This window comes from Amphiura filiformis, chromosome 19 (genome assembly GCF_039555335.1).
Source record: "Amphiura filiformis chromosome 19, Afil_fr2py, whole genome shotgun sequence".
Classification (NCBI taxonomy): Eukaryota; Metazoa; Echinodermata; class Ophiuroidea; order Amphilepidida; family Amphiuridae; genus Amphiura; species Amphiura filiformis.
This window is the reverse complement of record NC_092646.1, coordinates 28,204,981-28,226,565: the sequence shown is the minus strand read 5'-3', so window position 1 is coordinate 28,226,565 and position 21,585 is coordinate 28,204,981. Positions and strand designations below refer to the sequence as shown.

The 21,585-nt window shown below is 37.2% G+C and overlaps 1 protein-coding gene across 1 annotated transcript; it reads left to right on the top strand.

The window, feature by feature from the left end:
- Positions 1 to 4,859: 4,859 nt before the first annotated feature.
- Positions 4,860 to 8,255, top strand: LOC140140481 (uncharacterized). The gene is made up of 3 exons (XM_072162240.1): positions 4,860 to 5,133; positions 6,429 to 6,635; positions 7,978 to 8,255. Exons 2-3 carry the CDS (start codon positions 6,440 to 6,442, stop codon positions 8,253 to 8,255), a joined length of 474 nt encoding a protein of 157 aa, XP_072018341.1. The 5' UTR covers positions 4,860 to 5,133; positions 6,429 to 6,439.
- Positions 8,256 to 21,585: the final 13,330 nt, after the last annotated feature.

Sequence of the window (21,585 nt, the reverse complement as noted above, 5' to 3'; positions counted from 1 at the left end):
GAGTTTTGAATGGTTTGTGCGCATCCCACGCATCAAGCTACCTCCTTTAACGCAGCACACAGTTTGTCCTCGTGTGTTTATAGTGCAGATATCTCGCGCCAATATCATTCTGTTGAGAAGGATATCGATGTACGGTACATATCCGTTACTGCTAGTGTTTATCATGTTTATAGTGAGCAACTTTCCGGATAATTTCTGACCGGTTAGAATTTATATTTATACCCTAATGTACGGGTTGCAAATGACCATTGGAGACGTGTATGTTTGCTCAGCTCCGAAAGACCACCTGAATTTTACCAAAACAGAGCGCTATGAGACCCTTGATTTCGGTGATAATTTCAGCTCTTAAAGACCACTAAATTCTTCTTTCCTAGCTCATTTCTTGGGTTTCCAGGCGATTTAAACCAAGACCCTTGATGTTCGCAGCTCCTTACCGGCAGGCCTACGCCGTCAGCTTCCAAAGACCCATCCACCATTTCCAATTACTGGGGGGATCATCAAAATATTTGATGATGTGCCCTCCCCTAGGATATATTCCTAGCCATGCTGACGGCGTATCGAAAAGAGCCCCACAATTGATATTGATTCGGTATGAATAATTTTCACCCGAAACTGTGCCTTAAAAATCCTGACTCTGTAAAATTGTTCTTTTTGGTGTTAAAACTGAATTTCCTCAAATGATATTAATTAAAGGGTACCGGATATCTCGAACAAATGTGAGGAACTAAGACAACTTATAACTCTGATTTTCCGTTATGTTGATCAATAGGATATTCGCATGTAATTGGATCAGATGGGGCTGGCAAACTTTACATCTTTGATCATGCTGGCTATGAGGGCACTATGTGGACCGTAGACCTGAACGAAGAAAATCCAGCGTCTACTTTAACCCGTCGTGGCTCAGTAGGACAAGTTCATGCCCCGAACATAAATGGACAGTAAGGACAAATTTAATATAGTAAACTCCTCAAAAAAAAGTTTCAAAAACGGTTGTATATCGGAAATTTTTGAAATCTATCTCCGTATTGTTTCATATCAGTGAAAACATTGTTCTTTCCTGTCAACAATGACATCTCATTTGTGACGATAACTTATTCCACGGCTGAGTAGCTCTCTTTGAAAGACAGAGAGGTCTCAAAAATGTGCCAAACTTACCATTGTCTGCGGTCATCTCATTGTTTTGAATGAATGAATGAATGAATGAATGAATGAATGAATGAGTGAATGAATGAATGAATGAATGAATGAATGAATGAATGAATGAATGAATGAATGAATAAATAAATAAATAAATGAAAATGAATGAATGAATGAATGAATGAATGAATGAATGAATGAATGAATGAATGAATGAATGAATGAATGAGTGAGTGGGATCTGCATTACTGCATAAGGCTCGAGCCATTAGTCAGCTTGAGGCTGGCAATGCATACCTCAGAATCAAGTTGTGGCAACTTTATGAGTTTCCCGCAGTATAATCTCCAAGCTAAAAGCCAAGTTTTGTCATACCGGAGATGTCAAATACAGTCCTAGAAGTGGCCGCCCAAGAAAAAATAACGGCTGCAGAAGACCGGTACATCAGGCTGGCAGCAATTTGAAACCGTCTTTAATGAAACAGTGTGATATTCCTTACTCAAGTTACTTATGCAAATGGCGCAGGCAATGGCAGATTTGGCACATTTTGTTTGAGACCTCCTTGTCTTTCAAAGAGCGTTACTCAACCATGGAATAAGTTATGGTCACAAATGTGGTGTAGTTTTTGACAAGAAAAAACAATGTTTGTATTGATATGAAACAATATACAAATAGATTTCAAATATTTCTGATATATAGCCGTTTTGGAAAGTTTCCAAACTTATTTTGAAGAGTTTATATTTACGTATTTACGTATCTAAGCATGGAATACGTACTAAGTTTAGTAATCTTAACCAAAATCCCCCTTTCTTTTCAATAAACGAGTATAGTATAGTGGACTCTAGCGACGTTATGAATAATTAATAAATCAAAAATCGATTGATAAATCAAGAAATCAATAATCGATCGATAAAGTAATAACAAATCATGGCTCCAACAACGTTTAATCGATAAATCGATGCTTAATTGGTGCTCCCGGGACGTTTCATCCAAATGCGCGGTGAAATGAGTAAAGTGAGCAGGGATATGAGCATTGAAATGAGTTAATGAGCAGGGTGATTAGCAAATGAATAGCAAATGAGCAGTGACATTTGCAAATTAGCAGGGATATTTTACTAGTTTATTTTAGTTGACATCACATGGCTACGATATTAATATCTATACGTTTTATACGTAAAATGAAATAAACCCATCCCAAAAAGAAAATATCCAGTTTAATTTTGGTCCATAAGTCAAAGTAGTGGTGTTAAATCAAGACCTACCAAAAGTATGTTTAGTCTTTATAGATAAATTTATTCCGCACAGTTTGATACCCAATTTGTCCAAATAGATGCAGAATTGATGACAAAAATTACCTTTTGAATGTAATCACCTCAATTTTAAAAGTTGCAGTAAATGCTATTGATTTGGTCCTGCTGCTCAATATTCATTTTTGCTCCAAGAGATAGCAAGAATTTCTTTGACAAAAATGACCAGGTGTCTTGTTATGATAGTTGGATAGAACATCCCATGGGACATCTGAAAAGTGAAGTCTTGAGTGTCGTGAGCGGTGGAGCGTGACATCAGAGGTCAATGACCTCAAATTTGACCCGTTTTCCTGTATAATTCGTATTATGCATGCCATTTATTAACAACAGCCTCGATTTTCACATTTTTGGTGTCTAATGAAAGATATTGAAATTATCTATCAAACAAAACCAATATCAATGAGATTTGAAAATGTTTCGACCCTAATTTTGAGCCAAAAACGTCAAAATTTAGCATTTTTACCCATTTTTGTTTTATACCCTTTATATCATAGTCGTAAATCCACCAATATTTTGACAGAGGGAATGGTCCATTCAATCACCCCCCCAATGTTGACGCCTGTATGTGGGTTTCCGACCAAATTAACCTAATATTTGGCAATTTTACCCCCCCCCCCAAAGTGCCAATTTTTGCGCGCTACGCGCAAATATATTCTACGTTAGCACCATATTTCAACATTTTATCTTCAATATGGCAAAATTTTTCGCGCGCTTCACACGCATTTGTTCATAACCTTAATTTGGTCGCCAAAAGGTGCTGAATTCACTATACTTCAAGAAAATTTTTCCAATCCCCATCCCCTATGTCAAAAAGAAATCTACACCACTGCTTTATAATTCCCATTATATAACCCGACATTTAAACGTTTTATGGCAATCTTTTCTAATATTTTGTGAATGATGTCGAAAATTTTTTGTGTTTGCTGGGTATATACTTATGGCGTGTTTCCTTATTGTTTCCACATTTAGAGACATATACGTGACAGTCCGTCACTGGACCGATGCTCAGACCATCCAACGTATTCATATGGATCAATTTAATCGTATAAACTCGCAAGCAATCTTATTAACTGCGGATAACACGTACGGAATTGTCTTTGACGAGTCGGGTAAATATTTATTTATTTATTTATTTATTTATTTATTTATTTATTTATTTATTTATTTATTTATTTATTTATTTATTTATTTATTTATTACTGCAACGATTACAAAAAAGTTACAATTTTTAAATATATCGTTTTTCAGAGGTTTTATAGAATACATATATGTCCGTGTTATTTGGACCAAGTTATTCTGGGCACTTCTAGCAATAAAATGTACCCGTAGGTCTACCTTTAGTTCTTAAACGAGCATCAGAGGAGGCTTAAAGGCATTCATACAATGCACTATGATTGGGAAATTTGATCAATATAACCTAATTTTAAAGGCAAAGTCCCCATTGCCACACACACAAAATTTCTTACAGGAAACATTCATATTGTCCCACTGCATTAATTTTATTCAAGTCTCAATGTTTTGAATGTTAAATAAAAGGATGAAAACACCAGATATTTGCACACAATCCCAATGCAAAGTATGGTCAACTGGCCACATGTGTACAAAAGCCAGACATACCAAGGTCAGAAACCCCATTGGGTTATGGGAATGCCTTTAAACATCCTCTGAACGAGCATCATTCGTTGAATTAGCCATTTTTTTTGACCAATCAGAATTTCTAGTCGAATAATTCTGCCGTTTTGAGGTACAGGGACCTTTAATATTATCCAATCGTTTCTTCGAGCGATCTTTCCACGTCAGAAACCTTATATGGATGGGAATTTCGGTAATTTTTGTAGTACAGCAGAATAGTGAATGTGCATCCATAGTCAAGCGAAAATTGTAATACCGCAGATAAACACAATAAGTGATATATATACATAATGCGCCTTGAACAAACTACACAAATCGCCTTATAATTATATCAATATATCATATTAACATATCACTCATGTTCCGTTAACACTTACCCCCCTCCCCGGCTTGTATACGCTATATTTTATATTGGGATGTGTGCAGTGTTCCATGTTTCAAAAAGTCAACTGTCCATTTTACAAGTAGGCCTCAAATGACCTTTGACATCATATAATTATGGCCTTTATCATTACATGAAAGTGCTATTAATACACCTATAGCCCAAGTTTCAGTGGTATTTTGAACTGAACTCACTTGAGAGCATTTATTGTTTTGAGATCTAAAAGCTCCATTTTGATTGGTTACTCAGAGGAATATGACACATACTTAACCAATCAGAAACACTGTACAAGAAAGTCATAAGTTCGCGGGGGTGGGGGTAACTTCGGTTAAGAATAAGCCGCATATTGGGTTCGGAATACGGTTCACCATAAACATGTGTTTTTTTGTTCACAAATAGAAAATGCAATTTATTACGGATGGACCCCAGAAGGAGAATACGGTACTACTGCAGTGATAAGTCGCTACGACCTCGGAACTAGTACTTCGACGGAGATATCCCGATTTCCCTCGCGTTGGGCACCGACCAGCATAGCCCTTTTTGGCAAGGATCTGTTGTTTACGGATGGATTTAAAGGTTTATTTAAATTATCCAAAACTGTCAATTCGCAGCCCATTGCTGTTGGAACAGGCTTGGATGATTGCGATAAATTTTTTTGGCAAGTTCAGGCGCTTAAAGGTATGTATTCATTACATGTAAATGATATCAAAAACAATTTGCAAGATTTATTTAAAAAAGGGGAATTTCGTGATTCTAGCTTCCTTTTTATTAAGGTATGGTTTAATAGATATCCACGAAAAAAGTTGATATCCAAAATTTCAGTTGATTTGCGTTGAATTTGCGAGTTACGCATTACAGTGCTTGATCCATCAGCCAAAGAAAAATACAAATTCGACGATACCTAATTGTCAAACGATTGAATCGGCAAGAAAGGTTAGGCACACAAACATTATGTAGTTCCATGTTAATTTCTGATAACAATTTCAATTTGGGTTTGGAGTGTAGGGGGATGAGGCTGTGGATCACGAAGCGGTATTAGTCACCCTTGTATTGTCCCACACCCTTGTATTGTCATACATGTACGAGGGTTATCCGGTTTACACGATTTCAATTGCCAAGTTATATGACTAGGCTTTATGGTCAAACTTACATTTGCAGATGATCTTATTAATACCCTCCTTGATTGGTTCAAAATTGGATTCAATATTCATTTTGGCCAATCGGGAGGTAGTTCTCATGGGGTTAACACAAAGTTGGCCAAAATCTGTGTTGTGTTTCTTCCCTTTTACCTGTTTCAGTTCAAAATTAAGCAAAGTTTTGCTGGCACGTTTAAGCATTAATATTGCAAATACTCGCGAGCTGCGCACGCACGTTTCCTGGTAAAATCACTCTTAATCTATCTAACTGAGACTTAGTACATAATTCGACTGCCCAGTGCCAGAAGTGGGTAAGTACAATAGCTGCCCTGTGTAAACACAGTATATTGTACTGTATATATGGCATCTATTGCATTTAACCACTTCTGGCACTGAGCAGCCGATATGCAGTACAAGTACAAGCAAATCATGTTTAGCGTTTCGCGCATCCACAAAATTAAGTAGAGCTCACTTTAATTTTTCAAGAAATTAGTCCTAATTAGTTATACAGATTGCATTAGCAAAGGCTTCAACGTAGTTTGGTTCTGTTGTACTTGTACTACATATGTACCAAGTCTCAATTAGATAGTCTATAGTTACCTGGCGAAAATTTAATTAAAATATTTTGCCTCGGTTTCAGTTTTCCGCGTCGCTAATTCCGGCCTGATTGGAGTTAGCCAAGCCAAAACGCCAGCAACTCAAAAATTCAAATGGAGCTGCCTAATGTGCTCATTCCATTTGAAATTCATACTATATCTTCCACAGGGGGAGTGTGGATTTCAACTGGAATAGCCCAATGTAGTACTTTGTCATGTGTTATTGCCATTATTTTTCCAGGTCCGTGTGAGATGCTTCACACCCCTAGTTACACCCACACTGGCCGTGTACAAAATTCCGATTTCCAATTTCCATTTGCTGAAGTTCCCGCTGGAACCACTTCAGTTACCATTTCCATCAAAGGAACAGCTTACGCATATTTGATTCTTTCACCAACCAACACACCAGTAGATGATGCAGTAGGAGATGTCGGGATACCGAAAATAGGTAAGCCTACATTATAATTAGTGGCAACCTGTTTCCTGTATATAGGTGCCCAAATTACGAAATGTGTTTATTTTAGATATAATGATTTATCCTTAGAAATTATATCTCAAAATGTACACATTAATGGTCAAGCCACGATAATTATCACTGCCGCACTGAGAGTTGTTTGTTTATTGATTTTTTTAAATATTTTTTGTCTGTTGTCTATCTTTTTTCTTGAAAATAACAATTTATTGAAATTCTCATGCAACTTACAAACAAGTACACTATAAAGGTACTGCATTTTCTCTCAAAATATTATATCGAGGGTTGAGAATCAGAAAAGCCAAATGTATGTCATTGTTAGTTGATTTCCAACCCTCGATTTATACACGAAACATGCGGGACAAATCTTTCGCCGATGTTTGGTAGAAGTACGTATTTCATGTTATTACTAATCATTAGACTAGCATCAATCTGTCGTGAAATGTGGGTGTGTGTGTGGGGGGGGCATTCGGTCTGAATTGTTAAAGAGTGGCTAAAAAAAGCCAAAAGGGATGGGGGCACGTCCCCGTCCCCCAGGATTGACGCCCATGCTAGTAATACATGCATGACTACTTCGTGCGCCACTGCATGCAGACTTTGCAAAGCTACTGTCTGTCCAATTAACAGAGACCCAGTTACTTATTTTAAAAATTATCACCTTGAGAGAAGGTCATGAAAGAAAAGTGTTAACATGTGCTGAGACCAAACAGAATGTTTGATTTTCCAAAGCATTGAGTAAGAGTTTACCTATAATTCTATTGTAATTGAAAGGTGTTTCTCAACATTTAAAAAATAATCTGCAAGAAGCTGGGTACCATTATTTTTGGAGGTCTAATTGTACGGATTTGTAAGTGATTTCAGATAGAGATGGGATGACGCTTACAATAAATTAATTATACTCATCACCAAATATACCTGTTAAATAATTCAGTTCATTATATAAGTGCAGGCAGTGTTTCTTATTAGCTTATTTATTCTTAGTGTATTAACTCAGTGATCCCGGCTATCCCTCAGCCAATATTGCAGTTAAAGGCAAAATTAACCAAACTTAAGTGTTTTGGTTGTGTTATTTATTCCCTATCTAACATATCGGCTTATCCCTTCCCCTGAAAAATATAATTACCATCGACACTGATAGATCCGATTAAAAATTACCACACTTCATATCCAAAACAAGAAGTGCGCAGTTTCGCCAATTACATCAATTCGCCGCGGTATTTGAATCTTTTTATGTGCATGCTTGTGGCTTGACCCAATTTTATGAAAAATACAAAATAACTAGTTCTAATTGTTTCGGTTATCTACTTTATTATTTCAGAGATTGGCAGAATAACATCTACCGGTGATATGAAGACTGCATACCTTTGTAGTTCCAAAGATGGTGTGATTAAAAAGTCTGCTTCACCCGACATTCTAAGCGCAACCGAGTACCGTGATTACACCGTGTCATTCGCTAATGGCCAGGTAGATATTAGTGTTGACGGTGGAGTATTCTTTAGTCAGGCCATGGCATGTCTCGGAGATGTCAAATATATTGGTGTTGCGGCAGGAAAGGGTTACGAGGCCGATTGGAAATTCTGTGGATACAACCAGTAAAGACACAGATAAAAAGAATTTATCGCGTCTGACGTCATCTGTCAATCAAATTCGAGCACGTTTTGTTTACAAGTGTCGTGATGATGATTTGCTGAACGCGGATTTATAACCGGGCGCCTTATTGTTAAGTTTGCACCTTTCGACATGCAAACCATCTCAAAAGTTAGGTCTTTATAGTAGGAAACTTTCTTAACCGAAGGCACCATGTACACAATGCCTAGAAAAGCTGCATTTTGACCTGTAAAAGTACGGAATTTTTCGCCATTTGCTGCTATTCCTTTTCTCCGATCAGCACCAGATAGATCGGTCTTCCTTTTACGCGCTGATTAACCTGTGTTAACCAATCAAGGATCGTAATTGACAGTGACATCAGACGCGATAAATTGTTTTTATCTTTGTCTTTCATTATAGCGGCTACTGATGTACCCAGAATAAATAAAAATATGGCGAGGTTCAATAAAATATAGATAAACAAACAAATAGGTGAATTATCTCGATTTCATTTTTAACTAATAACTTATTTTAAATAATCATCTCTAACTTTTTAACTTTCAATTAAATTTAAAAATGTGAAAAAAAATTGAAAGAAGAATCACGCATCGCATATTAGCACAATTAAACAAGGAATTACAATGGAAACATAACATGCATAGGCAGATAAGCCAAGAAAACCAACCAAAACAACAACAACAACCAAACATCCAGACATACCTGCCTGAGCAGGGACTTGAAACCTAGACCTCTCGCTTGCGGGGCGAGCGCTCTAACCACTGAGCTTAATTAAGACTAACGATTAAACATCATTAATTTATTCTCGTGCGCTAGCTATGCTTGAATGTTTATATGTTCCAGTGTGCCGCTTTTCTTGTTTGTTTTTTCAACTAATGTTAGAATCTCACTTCGTATATTTATTCCAAAATCAATAGTTTAGGTGCACCGATACTTTAGAGATTCTTGGCATGTGATATCATGCACTAGCTGCATCGTTTATGGATACATGATTTATCCTTTGGGTGTGCTGGGCATGATATAAACATTGATAGATTGTGATTTTTCCATAATGTTGAATAATAGATGACTGTAAACCGTCCCCATCTGACAATTCGCCGAGCGCGAGTAGCGACCAGGATAAACGATTTGTTTTTCACTGAAAAATCGTTGCTTTCTTCCAATACAATACAGTACGGACGGTTTAAAGTTGGATGTTATTCGACAATATACTGTGATTATAACGATACATGGTATCACAGTACCGTTCGTATAGACGAATCCAATTTCACGCATTCCTGCTCCTCAATGGCAGCCATTAGCCGCGACGGGTACCCAACTATCCCACCTAAAATGTGGGATGATTATAAACTGCATTCTATCAACCGTGTAACACGTAGACAAAAGAATGATGACAGTTTACAACACAAAAGAATCTAACATTGAATTTTAAGCGGGTTTAATCCACCCAATTGGGTACTCACAACAGCTGTTTGGTGCATGCGGGTACCCAAATATGGCCGACCAAATCCTGATCATGACTTGGCTCGTTGGATTCGTCTATAGGCTGGAAAAAATCAAATATCGGCTTTAGCTAATTACAACTAATTTACAAAACACACATCTTCATATTATAATAATTCTAAAACTGTTCTTTATAAGCAGACTTACCGTTTCAATATAGATCTACTGCTGATTAACTAATATTATAATAATATGTGTATTTGGTACTTTGATACTACCAAGAGGATTCGAACCAATGACCTCTGCATTACTTACCACTGAGCTATGACATCAGCTAATACGTAGGCCTCAAATATCCTCATCTACCAGGGTATAGTTCCCAACTCCCGCATGCGTGTACACTAATTAGAATGACCTTTGAATGTCATGGGTACAAAAACTCATACTAAGTACTAAGTCTCTAGCTTGAGGTCAAATTTTGAGCAATGAAGGTTATAAATGTCATTGGAAATGAGAATAATATGAGGTCATTATTTTGGACTCATATATAGTACTACGTGTGAGTCGAACCCAGATAATAAGTTTTTTCTAAGATAGTTTTAAAGCTTATAGTATGATATGTTGTTTAGTTACTCAATAGTGTGGTAAAGAAACCGAGCCGACAATATGACAAAGATTTACACGGAAAATTGCACTTGAGATAAAGAGTTAAAGATGATTATCCATGCACTAGCGTGGTAAAATATTTTCTTTATTAGATTTATTAAGGTATAGGGAATTTGTTCTTCTTTAAATATATTTAAAACTACTACCAACATAACATGCACATGCAACCAATTTATCCACTTTAACCCCCTGAGCACTACCTGCCGATCTAATATTGCCTCTGATTGGTCAATTACATGATATCTTCACTTTAATCGCCAATCAGAATGGAGCTTTGCAAATGATTCACCTCAATTTTTTGCGTGGTGAAATTATTCTAACAATGTTGTTAATTGGTCTAATTGATAATGAAAACTTCTTTTTGGCCAATCGGCAGGTAGTTCTCATGGGGTTTAACATCAAAATATTACGCATTTATCCCACAGAGAACCGGACGGTTAACAAATTCAATAATTAACGAGTACACGGTTAGAGATGAGATTCAAAATTACATCGAAGAATCTAAAAAACAAGGCTACTACAGTATTGCAATTACCTAAGTGCTTAATATGTTCACTAAAGTAGAGATAGTAATAAAGTAAACTCGTCGCGAATTTCGCATACGGTCGAATCCGAGATGACTATAAACTGTCCCTATAATAATGTGTGGAATGCCATACGCGATTCGCTGAGCGCGGGTGGCGACCACGACAATAACTGCTTTGCATTGTAAAAGTGGACTATTATTCTGTAGCATGATAATTATAGAATAGGCCCTAATGCGAACGCGAACATTTTACAGTTGTCAGCTTATTCCTCAGTATGCAATAATCGTGATTATGATAATGATTTATGTATTTTTGTGACACTGTTGTATCCGTTTGTACTGCTGGTCGGTTGGAATGGATAGTGGGCTATTCCGTTTAAAATCCACACACCTATGGAAGCCCATTCTAATGGAGTCACCCATTCAGGTAATCCCATTTGAAACTGGATTTCAACTGGAATAGCTCATTCTCAGTGTCGTTAAGGGGTTAATATGTATATTATAGGGGCAAGGACTACAACTACTGCACTGAAAATTTTATTTCAGCACAGACAACAGTTGTGGAGTTATAGTCAAAAATGAGAGGAAACCAATATATGATCAATAAATCAATAACTACTTGCCTTGAGTTGCTGAATTTTCAGTGCAGTAGTTGTAGTCCTTGCCCCTTGCCCAGGGGTGTAGTACCCCCTTAAAGGAGGATAGTATCACATTTTGGTATCGAAGACAAAACCTCATATATGTCTCATTTGCGCTGTGAAATACGGTATTAGGACCGACAGATGATTTGTTTTGGATTTTATTAGTCAAAATTTATATAAAGTGGGTTAACAGAAGTGTTACTCACACTACAAATTTGTTTGAATCTCACACCAAAAGGGATTGAATTTTGTCCATAAATACACGGAGTTAGGGTAAAAGTAAATTGAGCCAACGGGAAATAGAATAATTAAATCGAACCATCCTCCTTTAATTATCTAATACAAGCACTAAATATTTATCTGCACGTTAAATAAAACACACAATGCATATAAAATCGACATGATTTGAAGTTTCTTTAATTTACTGTCATCGGTTGTTTTATTCATTTCCATTTTATGCGTATTTTGTAAATAAACATCTCAAAAAAAGTAACTACCCCCCCTGAAATAATGACCATTATTCAAAAACGGGTGATTGTATTGCAAATATGTGAAATGCGTTGGAAGCAGAATTTATTTCTGCACATTTTGACACCTCATTTGTTGCAATTGACTAAATATTGACGTCGCAGCGTACATTTAAATCAATGTAGCCCAAGATTTGAAAGTTGCAGTAAATTCTATTGATTTTGCATTCAGTGCAATGGAAGGTAATATGTGTAATGACATCTGAGTGTTTTTTTATTGTAAAAATTTGTATGTAAGTGCAACTTTCAAATCTGGACCTCACAACATTAAATTGACCGGTGTTTTATTGTTTTCTGGGCTATCGTATCAAATGAGGTGTCAAAATGCGCAAAAATTAATTCTGCTTCCAACGCATTTTACAGATTTGTAATACAATAGCCCCTTTTTGAATAGTGGCCATTATTTAAGGGGGTTAGTTACGTTTTTTGATATGTTTATTAATAACTACAGGGTGTACCCCAAAAAACAGAACCCTCATTGCGCACTCTTTTTCTCTAATCTTTTGATCGTTAGCTTTAATAAACCAAAAGAAAATTTCGTGAATTTGGGAATTTTTGATTGGTTGTTCATGCTCACACATGAATATTCATGCCCTTGCATGCTTTTTTGGTGTCATGCGTTTAGTCAGAACCTTGACATGTTCAGGGCATGTTCATGGGTAACTCATGGGCATGAGTCGCGGTCAATGTTCAATTCTCTCTACTTTCATGCCCATAAATTCCTTATTCATGGGTAACTCATGACATGAATCATGGTCAATGTCAAATTTTCTCTACTTCCATGCCCATTAATTCTTGATTCAAGGGCGCCAATTAAATTTTAATGGGTTCAAAATTAACGACCCATGAATTCTTGATAGAGGATTTTCATGCCATATACAAAAGAATCAGAATGTCTTGCCATGTTCATGGCATGAGCATGCCATGTTCATGGCATGGTTTGCATAGCAACCAGTAGCGATTTTTTTTGCCTGGGCAACGCAATTGATGCAATGAGAACCAGGGCTGAAACCTGTATTCTTCAAGGAGGCAACCAGGTAGAGGGCAGAGCAGCACAGTAAACTCACTTCAGAAGAACCAATGACCAGGGAAAGACATACCAAACAACCCTTTTCAGGGCTACGCTATATCCGAAAAAGAGAAATGACTTATGTTGGAAATCAAAAGAAAGCAAGAAACAAGAAAGTAAGAAACATAATAAAACAAAAGGCATTAGTAACCAAAAAAAAAAAAGTAATTGCAAGTATAGCAAAAGAAGTCCCATCCCACATCCATTTTGCCCACAAATTAATGCCACTTAACAAAATCCATAGCCCATCCGGTAATTTGATTTGATTTGATTTGTTCGGGTTTTGACAACCTTGGATAACCCAAGAAAGCCTCTATTGAAGCTTATTTCCATTGGGGTCCATTTGAACACCGGGACGGGTTGGGAACAGTCAGGGGTTAACACCCTACTCTTTTCGAAACTGGCTGCGAGATACATGTACAGGTATGGCTCTCTGTACACGGGACCGACGGCTTAACGTCCCTCCGAAGGACGGAGTACTTTCATGATTCATTTACCCAATTCTAAATGAACCATGGGAGAGCGGAAGTCTGAATTTAATCTACAGAAGTTGCCAATTAATTTCAGACTTTTTTTTTTTTTTTTTTAAGTCAATATCCCAGCAAATCGCCACCGCCGGGAATCGAACCCGGGACCTCATGCACTAAAGGCAAGTACCCTAACCATTGCGCCACGCTCTCCCGTAAAGCCCATTCCCTAAATGAAGTTGTTATTTAATATCATTGAGGAATATTTGATATTCATGGTATGTGTACTCCTTATCAATCTTTGAAGTAGCCAAACCTCCTCCGTGGACATGGTGGACAGAGTGAAAACCGGGTACATTTCTTTAAAAGAGCATTATCTTCAAAAATTGGGAGCCGATTGGAATATTTGTTTCCGTTTATTAAAGCTAACGATTAAATGTTTCTTTACATATCAAAATATATTTTATCCAACGAGCTAATTTTAAGTAGTGTTGAAGTCAAACATTCTTCTAATTTAATTTATATCACTACGTAAGAATATTCAATTTTATATCAAGACTGAATTCGGCAGTGATTGTCTTCGGCTTGTGAGACAGTTTGAAAAAACATCACTCAAACTCGCTCAGTTCAAGAATCATTTACGATTTAACCTGACGTGCTTTAATAATCGCGTGACACCCATATATCTTCGTCTGCCGATCCCGGAAGTAAAAGGATTTCGTGCGAGAAATATCATCCAAAAAGCACAAAGATATTTACTCAACGAGCGGATACGAGGACAACACCTTTGACGTCATCTGCTACTAGTGTGACGTCATCGAAGGTTGTCAACAAGCCATAAATCATCAGAGCCATAGCATCCGGCTGAGGACGCAGTTGGTACTGTGAAAGCGCTCCCGGTAAGCGATCAAATTTTAAGTAGTGTTGAAGTCAAAAATTCTTCTAATTTATATTTTATCCACTTTTCTAAAATAGGAGAAAAAAGAGGGCGCAATGAGGGTTCTGTTTTTTGGACACCCTGTAGAAAAAAATCCGTATCTCTGTCAAACTGACGTCATCTGTCAATCAAACTCGAGCACAGTTTGTTTACAAGTGTCGTGATGATGACTTGCTGAACGCGGCGGTATAACCGGGCGCCATATTTCTTAATTTTGCGCCTTCAAACATTCAAACCATCACAAAAGTTAGGTATTTATAGTAGGAAACTTTCTTTTGCGAAGTCACCATGTCAACAATGCCTGGAAAAGTTTTTTGTCTTGTAAAAGTACGTAATTTTTCGACATTTTCTGCTATTCCTTTTCTCCGACCGGCACCAGATAAATCGGCTTTCCTTTTACGCGCTATTAACCTGTGTAATCCAGTCAAGAATCGTAATTGACAGTGACATCAGACGCGATAAAAATCTTTTTATCTCTGTCTTATAGGTATCATTGATTTCAGCTGGTTCAAAATCTTCTGCCAACTTGACCAAATATCCATTGTATTTTGCTATTTTACACAATTTGACCAAAAATCGAGTAATGTGAAATAATTTCCTTTTAAAACCTCCCCACCTTTAAAAGCGCCCGCCTGGTTCAAATAAATTACCCTCAATTACTTCCCAAACGGTTGTTTGATGTATATAGAATTGGCTTCATTATTAACGAAATGCAAACTATAGATGGCGCTATTTATCCTAATTCATATTTCTTAATTTGCAAGGGGAAGGTGATCAATACTGCCTTTAAAACAGAATAGGTGAAACAAGCAGCAATAAACCTATTTCATCAAAAAATAAAATAAATTGGTCGTATTAAAAGCTTGAAAGAGTAATTTTCAGTAACTAAATAGCGCCACCAATTTTGTCATAAATAGACACATTTTATATCCGAAAAGCTTAAAAAATGCTATAAAAGTGAATAATTTTGTAAAAAAGGAGAAATTTAAAGTTTAAATGACTCAAAAGCATCTGTATACATTAGTATGATATCGCTTTTAGATGTTTAAGCCTAAAAGTGGGTTGTACATGATGTTTTGTTTGAAAAACTAATAATTGATCACATCAAACAGCCGTGCATGCTATTTATACAAAATCAAGTAATTAAGTGCCTTTCCCCAACCAGAAAATTTTACATGGTGCCGTGACTTTGTGGCATGTTACACCAAGTTACCGAGTGTTACAGTGGCGTATGCAGGATTTTTTTACCCTGGGGCGGGACTTGGTTTGTGACAATGCCGAGTGTAGGGAGCGAAGCGAGCAGAGCAAGGCCCCTAACTGGTGGGGTCCAGCTCCTGGATTTTAGCTGTTTAAATGCATTTAGAAGGGTCTCATGACCCTTGTTTTTACGTAGACCTTTACATGAATTTGACAAAATGTCTTTTATAGGCCGATCTAATTAGTATTTATCTCAAACCCAAGGGGAATCCCTATGCATGGGGATTCCCTTTATTAAACTATTGTATGGACAGGCACAGTTTGCGCCATCAAAAAATTTGGAAATTCTAGCAATGCACAAAATTTGACATGCAAATTTATAGCTTAAATTGATCTTCGGCTAAACATCCCACGAACGTGCGTTTTCACCGGATTTTTAAGATTCAAGATGATGTTTTATTCTCATACATGTCATATATCAAAAGAAACATATTACAAGTGATTGGTGGTACATAATAGTATGAGTGATACAATATAATTATATTTACAATTAAGGGAACTGGAATGAGCGTTTTGAGCGTTTCGACAGTATTTTTTTGTGGGACATGAGAGCACATCAGACATATCGAATTGCATTCTGAATACGAAGAATGTCTTTCTGATATCAAATAATTTTCATTTTATGAAATTCACGATATAATACAAATTTTATGACAAATTAATAAAATTTGATATTTTTCACATTTTTGAGGTATAACAATTTTCAATTGATCGTCGGCTTTTCCTCCCAGCTACATACACTTTAAGAATATATCATCAGATTTATAAAGTTTACTTCGAGTACTGTTAAATATCAAAAATATCAATTTTTAATCATTGCCATAAAATGTGTATTACATTGCGAATTTCAAAAATTCAAAAATATTTGATATCAGAAGGACATTCTTCGTATTCAGAATGCAATTTGATATGTCTGATGTGCTCTAATGTCCCACAATAAATACTGACCAAACGTTCATACCCTATCCCTTAAGGTACACACATTTACATAATAACAATACGATATAGAGCAATAAACATACACCGGTAATCATCATTTACCTTTGCACAGTATATTTTGTGGGACCTGAGAGCACATCAGATACACCAAATTGCCATATTCGTAAGCGCTCTTTAGCAAAGTCATAGTTCATTGAATTTACAACCGTATGACAAAACAGGCAAAAATAGTAATTTTTTGGCGCAAGATTTGCAATTTTAAGATAATTGGCCATTGCTCATTCTAGTGACGCTAGTATATGGATATAAGTGTCCTTTTTCATTTAATGACAACCCACGACCCAGAAGGCTGTCCAAGCAAAAGCCCCCCCCCCCGTCTCCCCAGGCCACTGAACCCCATCATGGAGCCCAGGCATCTGAAGTCGGTTACATGCTTAATGGATTTTTCGTACACGTGGAGGGAGAGGAGGCCGGGCTGGCAGCCGATGGCCACATACTGATTATAAAAAGTATAGTACAAACTATCACACAGAACCATCGGCTTCCATCCAGATTGGGGTACAGTTTGGTTGTAATCCTCAATATTACAATCTTGTAATAAGCACTTATGGCAAAGTCATGTTCAGTAGCATCAATTTCAATGTCTGGTGGTGGCGAGCTGGTACAAAAAGGGCCTTTATAGGCTGCTGAACAAGGGAGGCCATACTTACGGCATGTTCAGTTTCTGTTTGCGCAGTCTTGTCTTTCTTACATCCACATCTGATGACCTCAGATTGTAGTGTTGGCGGTTACTCAGTATGTAATGGGAGCTGCCAATCTTCTGGAAGTAAATCGGTAGATGAGAATGATGTGCTCATTAGATGTCATTGGCCGGATTCTTAGTCACATGGAGGCCAAGAAACAGGCTATGACAACACATACTGCTCTTCTCTGGTTACAGTACAAGGACATGGTAGACATTTTACTCATCGAGCGGGGAACTGGAAACTGTATCTTCAGGCTACCCATGATATGCTGCTCTATTTTGCTGCGTCTGGACACATACTTTATGCCAAGTCTGCTTATATTATATTTGCAAATGATGCAAGATTTTGCAAGATGTCCACAGAAGATTCCAAGATGGGAACCATGTAGTGTGAAAAAGTGGTCGCTACTGGGCAGAGTTGTTCACATATCTCATCATTGAGCAGGTCCTTATGAGGAGTGTCAAGACAAGTGGAGGTCTGAGCAAAGGAAGTGGAAGAGCAAGACAGAGCAGGGATGTAAACGACACATTAGAGTTACTGGGCTACCTCAAAGAGCGGTGTCCATTCAATCCAGACCCTAGCCTGCACAACATTGCAAATGAAATGACACTCAGACAGAACTGTTAATGTGGGCCAATCGAGAGTGAGCAGGGAACATATTTTCGATCTATCATCAGTCTTCAGCTAGGAGTTGTGCAGTTATCCAACTGCACTGTTTGATTCATCAAGCTTCCTCCTGGAAGCAACTAAAGCAGCCCCAGTAGATGCACCTATTGAAGGTGTCAAAGTGTAATCAATCAGAGCCTGGTGAAAATGTGCACTACATTTTGGACGGTGGTGCACTACTGCACCGTCTTCCATGGCCCCGTACAACGACTTACAGCAACATTTGCCAGCTCTATGTTGATTAAATTATGTTACTGGAAATCCAACCATAGTTTTTGATGGATATGAAGATAGTCCCACCACCAAGGATGCCATAAATCTTAGACGAACAGGACCTTGTCCCGGATTTACTTTACAGGTGACATGATTATCAATTCCAAGAAAGAGTAATTCCTTGCATCGAAGTTAACAAGCAATGTTTCACCTAGACTATGCCATAGTCTATTTTTGATAAATAAAAGCATGTTAATCATAATGAAAGCATTCAGTTGAACTCGAAATTATACTGATATTTAATACATCAAAATACTAGTATAAAATTGTTATGAAAAAGTTAATATAATTATATTAGTGACAGTAAAAGTAAAGTGGCTTATATTATTGAATGCAATTTATCATAATGTCATAATTGTATTGGCACTTCAATACTAAACAATTCTGATTTTAGAATCTGCCAGTTTATTAATCGCGAAATTCCAGGTTAAAAATAGACTATGGACTTTCAATTTTAAACGGGATTTTGAACGGGCAAAGTCCCTAACACTCACACTGTCAATCATACTTGTTTATCAATCAAATTTAACCGCAAGCAAATAGAAGACGCGCTCATGCACTTTACTGACGCGTTCATCCAATTACACAACACAAAGGCGGGGTAAGCCACATACTTGTGTACCATGTAGTTATTAATGGTAATGACAGGTACCCGGAGGATTTTATACCATAACGAGATCTGGGCGACCAATCACAAGCCAGATCCATTTAAAGAGGCATTACATCATGGCCAATTTTAGTAGGCCAGATTTCCGACAATCTCATCCATAGAAGCTCATAGACAGCCGTGTTAAGCATCTCTGACCGCAATCCAAAGTCAGTAGTCCACTTGGGAAGCTAACAAACAGAGGAGTAGGGTGACTGAAAAGATCAGATGTGAAAATCTATCAATTGTGCACACATTAATTAAATCTGAGTTTTAAGCTTAAATACAATATCCAGAGTATGCACAATGGGCAAGTGGACTACCGGGTAGTCTATGTTTCACCAACCTCCTCAGTGACAAGCTGGAAATGACTGGTTGTATTACATTTATGCACGACACAATGCGATGTCCTGAGTCACCACAGCAGTAGAGTCTGCAAGACCTATTGATGCTGTTCTTGTTGGTGATGACACTGACCTCCTAGTCCTACTCATCTACTATGCTGAACTGAATGCACATAACATCAACTTTGCACCAGAGCCAAAGCAAAACTCTAAGAAGAATAGAAAGTGGAACGTCAAAACATTGAAGGTGAATTTGTGAAATAGCTTGTGTGACCACATTTTAATCCATGCTGTTCTTGGCTGTGACACCACATTCCGTCTATTTGGAATTTGGAAGGGGATTAAAACGAATACCAGCTTTTATGAACATGTCGAGGTATTCAATCAAACAGAAGAACTTCTTAAAGAGGACATTATCAGAGGTAGAGAGAAGGCACTGTACTGGTCAGCCTGCACAATGGTGAATCAACAGAGGAGATAAATACCCTGAGATACAGGAAATTTTGTGTGAAAGTCTCAACTAGCACCTCGCTAAGTACCACAGTCTGTATCTCTACTATCAAATAATAGAGTGGAAGGGTTAGGCAAACACTTTGTTTTAAGAAGATTGGGGCTGGCAGATTGTTGATCGTCAATATCTTCCATTATATACTGAGTAAGCGCCAACACCACAATCATTGCTTGAAATCAAGAAAACCTGCGAAAACAAAACTGAACATGCCGAAAGTATGGTCTACCCCGGGGGTCTACCTTGTTCAACAGCCTGCACTGTGTGCCGTGGCACTTGCTGTACCAGCTCGCTGCCACCAGACATTGAAATTGATGCTGCTGAAAATGACTTTGCCACATAAGTGCCTATTCTAATATTGTCATATTGAGGAATACAACAAAACTTTAAGCCAATCTGGATGATAGCCATGGTTTTGTGTGATATTTTGTATTAATAAATCAGGGTATTGTCAGAATGACAAGTCCGTAACTGACCGCCATTTGTAATAAGGACACACAGATTATGGCATATAAAACATTTTGGAGTACATATATTAAGATTACCCATCCTGAAACATACATTTTAGGCTTAAAAATAAATCCAAAAAAATACGTAATGTGAGAATTATCACTAAATAGGTTCAAAAATTACTACAAATGGCGGCCATTATGGATTTATGCAAATTAGGGTACACATTAAGGCATGTTGCACACTTGTGAAACAAACATAGAAGTTACTAATCCTAAAATGTGCACTTTAGGTATTTAAATTACCACAAATGTTGTGTAAACTGGGATGATGACCAAATCAATATAAAATGTCCCAAAATTGGCGGCCATTTTGGATTTATGCAAATTAAGGCACCCATATTGAGATGTTAGGCAAACTTGTGAAACATGTATTGATTATCCATTTTGGAATAAGCATTTTAGGCATCTAAAATACCTGAAAAGTTATATAAGATGAGCGTTAAATTCAAAATAAGGTGAAAAATCTGTGAATTGGCGGCCATTTTGGATTTATGCAAATTAGGCATATTTCCACCACTTGGATATTTAGGGACTTTTAGTATGTCATTCTAGGGACATTATAGAAATGCATTGTGGTGAAAAAAAATTCTGTTGCAATTTGTTTGACCTTTACCTAAAAAATCAATTAGTTTGCCTGGACTATTATCTGTTGACCTTATGACGAAAGTTTTTTAGGGAGAAGTGTTAGCTTTCGTTTGATATAAAAAGAAATTCTGATTGGATGAAGGGAACACTTGAGGTTTCGACAAAAATCAATCAAAGAGACCCATTTTTCAACTAGAAGCTCCACAGCGCTTACATTGCTATGCACTCAACCGTGTAGTGTAATCAAAGACTGCAGAGACAATTCACTGCTTGCTTGAGAGCTCTTGGACGAAAATGTGTGCTCAGGTGTATCGAGGTGGAAATTGTGCGCATGATAGGTTTATAAGAGAATCGTTTTTGTATAGAAACCTTTCCATATGATTCTGAATACGAGGATGTCCTTCTGATATCCAATAAGTTGGTAGGTCTTTTATAAAACGTCGTGTGTATCTTCAATACGAAAGGTCACAATTTTTCATATGATAGTCAGCTTTTTCTCCCATCAGCTACATACACTTAAGTATATATCATTAGATTTGTGACACGGTTGTTTGATGTACATGTATATA

What these genes read in the sequence shown, in the direction of transcription:
- LOC140140481 (XM_072162240.1), top strand. Translation starts at nt 6,440, where the DNA reads ATGCTTCACACCCCTAGTTACACCCACACTGGCCGTGTACAAAATTCC. An exon ending in TGTCGGGATACCGAAAATAG is followed by an intron (nt 6,636 to 7,977) that starts GTAAGCCTACAT and finishes TTATTATTTCAG; the next exon opens with AGATTGGCAGAATAACATCT.